This window comes from Gavialis gangeticus, unplaced genomic scaffold, assembly GCF_001723915.1.
Source record: "Gavialis gangeticus isolate Ggan-Ray unplaced genomic scaffold, GavGan_comp1, whole genome shotgun sequence".
Taxonomy (NCBI): domain Eukaryota; kingdom Metazoa; phylum Chordata; order Crocodylia; family Gavialidae; genus Gavialis; species Gavialis gangeticus.
In genome coordinates this window covers 30525834-30530823 of record NW_017729004.1, presented here as the reverse complement: position 1 = coordinate 30530823, position 4990 = coordinate 30525834, and the positions used below count along the sequence as shown (strand labels likewise).

Below are 4990 nucleotides of genomic sequence, written 5' to 3'. Positions count from 1 at the left end.
GCGATGACCCCAAGACGAGGGGTCGCGTCCCAGAGGAACGGGTGAGGGTGTAGGGGTGGCGGAGCCCTCATCAACGTGGGATCCTGAGGATGCAAGGAGTCTCATTTCTGGACTGATACGCGCCAGACAACAAAAAACTGAACCAGATCATCGAAGTCGTGGCAGGCGAGTTAGACGCATGCAACCCACAGGTGAGCAACCCTTAACCTACGGGCATCAGTCCCTGTGTAGGGAGATGGTGGTTACCCAGAACCACCACTCCACAATGCATAGTAACTATAATGCTTATTTGGTGGTGTTTGTGTAATAAGTGGTTGTGATATTAACTATGCTAAATAATGAAATTTAAAGCAAAACTTTGTGATAGGCTATGGACTACATGAAGGGCAACAGCGAACACCAATTAAGCTGGAAATATCTACAGAGTGGCTACAAGAAACAGCAACAGCATCATGTGAAGCACTGCCTCCAGAACCTCAAAGAGTTTATCCATGTCAAAGATCAAGAAGGATGGATTCACCAATTGTTTTTATTATCATTCTTTTGTTTATTTTCTTTTGTTTTTTGTGGGGGTTTTTTGCTTTGTGTGGTTTTTCTCTTGTTTTGCTTTGCTTGTGTTAGATATGTATTTTAAGCTTTTTATAGTAGGAATAGTAATGCACTATAGCTTCATTAATTCCCAGAATTTGTGCAAAGATCTAGAACAAGTAGTAGAATTGTGACATCCTGATGGAGATGGGAAGGGCCTGACCCTTGGCATTTCTACAGGCTCTTGCAGGACGGAGGGGCACTGGTGGTGCTACGATGGCATCAAGCATCCGTCTGGGACAACAAGGAAAGTACTGCCCATTGTACAAGAGGGGTAAAGTTGCCAGGAACATGTCTGGTCCCCAAAAATTCTAACCATAGGATGTTTCTCTGGTTTAAACAGCCATCCTGACAACCAGACAAGGCACTGACTGCTAAGTGGAATGATGCCTGGAATGCTGAGTATAAGGTTTAATAGGCATCTTGGGTTGTACATTCCCCAGCCACAGTATGGGAGGCCTGTTTAAATTGGATTGGCTCATGGGATGACTGGTGGAGGTCCATCCCACCACCTCATTAACCATTCCAGGAAATTCCCTTGATTATGCTCCATTTATGATGTGAAGGTGTAAGACCTTCAAGGAAGGGATTGATGTTTACAAAATGGTATTTAAATGTTTGCTTTTGGGAATTAACTTGAAGGTGAAGTAGATATGCATTAGAACAATGGTCCAGCGGAACAGCAAGGGTTAACTGTTTTCTAAAACCTTTTGTGATTAAGTTTCCTTCAAGGTCCACTGTATCTGAAGCCAGCAGACACAGGCTAGGAAACTGAAGACATGTACCACACTGTTCCATAATATGAGATAAGGTGGCATTAAGTCACATGCCCAATTGCAGAGTCCCTGGGATTTCCAGTTTTGGGGAACAGACCAAATTCAGAGACTAGTAAATAACCAAATTAAGATGTGTGCATGTGATGGGTTTGGGAAACAAAGGAATACGCTGACTGGACAGAACATAGACAGTATGACCATGACAGTATGACATGACAGTATGACCAACCACAGGGAAACCGATCAACAATGCCCAGGAATGAAGAGTCATCAGAGGAGAGAAAGAATACAAAAGGAAAGATTTCAGAGCAGCAAAGGGTCCTTGAAAGGGGACCCCAAGGCCACCATGGATGGAAGACACACCACGAGCCTGTCTCACTGAGGGGGAAGGGGACGACTCAGCCCTTAACCTCCAGGTTGCTGACATCTGACATTCAAAGAAGAAACTAAGGGTAAAGCTCACATACTGACCAGACATACATTCCCTCTGTGACAACCCTAGGACTAGTAGATATAGAATAGGGGTGGGTTATTTTGTTTGCCTTGCCTACACTATTCTTATCTGCTATCACTATGTAGCAATAAAATTTACCTATTATCAAATGAAGTTGTGGCTGGTCTGGGGGTTTGGGTCTACCTAGAACATGATATATGGATCATAAATCCAGTGCCAACATTCCCCATAGTAATTACAGGAGATAACACAAATACCACAACAAAGTCAGTTCTGCAAACACAATTATGTTTATTGATGACACCTCTTGTACTGTAAAATATTCAAAAGTAATAATCAGGGTAAGGTAGCTACTTTGTAGTGCATTACATCCTGTGCAGATCACACGTTAGAAGGAAAAGTCATTATCCCCATGTTGCAGATGAGAAACTAAAAGAAAAGAGGTGAGGTGACTTGTTCAAGTCATACTGGAGAGCCTGGGATAGAGCAGGAATAGAAAAATGGACCTAGACACTAAATTACACTGCTCTGAGTCCTGACACTACTCTGAGTTTCCTACACTTCCATAGTTTTTTGTAAAAACTATTCTGTACCATTCCCTTAAAAACTAAGATCCAAAGCCCACTGGAGACATGACATTTCTTAGTTTCAGTAACCATTGGTGAGCCCCATAATCAGCCCATTTTCAAAGTGAAGGAAGATGATTTCCACAGCCATTACAAGTGCTGTCTTTTGCATCTATGCTGGCAACAGAGAGGGTGAGTTCTTAGAAGATCCAAAAATTATGAAATACATGACAGTCTTTAAATGTAATGTTACAAAAGAATCACAGGGCTCAATCACAGGAAATTAGGACTGAAAGGAATCTCACAATGTCATCTAGTTTAGCTCAAGGCAGGATCAATCCTGAATAAACCATCCTAGTGAAGTGGCTTTCTAACCTGCTCTTAAATATTTTCAGGGATGGAAATTTCACAACCCCTCTAGGTAGCCTGTTTCAGTGTTTATTCATGTTCACAGCCAGAAAGTTCTTCCTAATCTCAAATCTAACCTCTGCTGCACTTTGAGTCCACTGTTATAGTCTATCTCCATCCTCCCTATAATCACCTTTCAGGTATTTGAAGACTTATCAAATCCTCCCTTAGTCTTCTCTTCTCCAGACAAATAAGCCAAAGTCTTACAGACTGTCCTCTTAAGTCATGTTTCCCAGGCCACTAATTGTTTTTGCAGTACTCCACTGGACTCCTCTCCTTATCTGTTCATATCTTCTTTGAAGTGCGGGACCCAAAACTGGACACAGTACTCCAGGCCTGTACTCTGTTCAACACCGAGTGAAATAATCGTTTTGTATGATTTGCAAGTGACAATCCTATTAATGCAGCATACTGGTGGCTTTTTTTTTTTTAATTCTGCAACAAGAACATGCTGTTGCCTCATATTCAACTTATGATCCATTGTAACCCCCAGGCCCTTCTTCGCAGTAAATGGATGCAATATCAACATTGAATTCATCTTCACAAAATCCAGGTGAAGAAAAAGAATGTATTGTTAATAATATCAATATTATACCTATTTTGCAATTAGAAATGCTTTTTCTGAGCACATCCAACAAGTCAACCTTCAAAGCATCCCCTTCAAGTAGAGAGGGTAAAAATCACCATTTAAGAGATGTGTAAAATAGGGAACAAAAATACTTTGGTTAGTCTGGCGTAGCCTGTCCAAATGATAGCCTGTGAGGGGCCAGTACGTCGTCTGTGGGCCAGGGCTGTCTGACTAGTAGCCTGCAAGCAGTAACGTGAAGCCTGAAGGCCATAGCAGCTTTCTCTTCACTGCTGTGTGGTGGGGAAGGGCCCAGGGGGTCTATGTGGCCTTGGCACAATCTGCATGGGGGGGAGGGGGGACAGCTGCTGTGCACACACTGGGAAGCCAGGAGCAGGGAAGAGAGCACCTGGTCTTCAGCCTGCCCAGCAAGGGGGGGCATATGCTGCAAATACAAGCCATGCAGCAGGGGCTTTGTAAAGTGGGCCCAGCCCACGCAGTGAGGGAGATCCCAGTCGTGTCACCACTACAGCACACAGCCATACATAGGTACCATGTGTGGCTCCTGCCCACGCCAAAGTTGGACAGTTCAGGTACAGCAAAAAAAAAATGGGAACAAAACAGGTCTCTTGGTTAAGATTCCAGGCACGACTTCCCCTGGATTGAAGCGAATAATTTTTTTTTCCATTTCAGGATCTGCTTCTGCACTAGTGAAGTCCAATAGAAAAGTCTCTATTTTAAATAGCTGCAGCATTTAAATAAGTAATGAAGTAATATCAACACGTTCAGAATTACCTTCCACTCAAATAAGAAACAGTTTAGTTGAAGCCCAGTAAATTCCCAGGCCACTCTAGTCAAACAACTGCCAAAGCCTGCCCCAGGGTAGGAAGCTGGGTAACTAAATGGAAAACAATCAAGCACTCACTTTTTGATTTCTCGGAGGAGCATTCGAATGAGGATGGCCTGTAGCGGCTCAATCATTAATTTCCTCCACATATCAAGTGCTAGCTGTTAGGAAAAAAATACCACAATAAAAACTTAGCAGGCACACTACATGTAGTTTAAAAACTCAAAGACTAGTGTTAGAATTAGATGGGATGTAAATGCAAATAATTACACACCCCACTATCAAATATCTATTTTCATTTTAAATTCTTTTGACAAAGCTTAGAACTAACATGTCAACAATACCTTATACAATTTCAATATAGCTGGTAGAAATGCAGAATTCCCAATTAATTGGAATTTTGTCATTCTGAAATTTGTTTTACTTCTGGTTCAGAAGGCAAAAGGTTTCTGTAAAATCTGCATGATGGACATTTCCTCAAAATGGGTTTTGGAAGACTATTTCCAAACAAAATTTTCATTTTCAAGTTTTATATATAAATCAGGAATGATAACATGTTGGCTGGCACAGCCCTGGCTCAATGCCCCGCCTCCCCCCATGCGCTGGGAAGAGCCGGGACTGCACAGGACAGCTAGCAACAGCAGCACTGGGAGCAGAGCGGTGGTGAAATTTGAGGTGGATTCAGCATCCTCCCACCACCACTGGTACCCACTCTGAGCCCAGTCCCTGCCAAAAAGAGCCCCGTGCAGCCCCAGCTGCAGCCTGCCCCACCCTGCACAGACTTAC

General features: G+C 42.9%; 1 protein-coding gene across 3 annotated transcripts in view; it reads right to left on the bottom strand.

The window, feature by feature from the left end:
- CUL2 (cullin 2) overlaps window positions 1-4990 on the bottom strand; it is a 138794-nt gene that overhangs the window by 69998 nt on the left and 63806 nt on the right. For all 3 annotated transcript variants that reach the window (XR_002095795.1, XM_019508194.1, XM_019508196.1), the window contains one exon: window positions 4283-4365. Coding sequence is in view for 2 of the 3 variants with exons in the window: in XM_019508194.1 (XP_019363739.1) it covers window positions 4283-4365 (83 nt within the window). In the remaining variant the exon portion in view is untranslated. The remainder of the gene's footprint in view (window positions 1-4282; window positions 4366-4990) is intronic.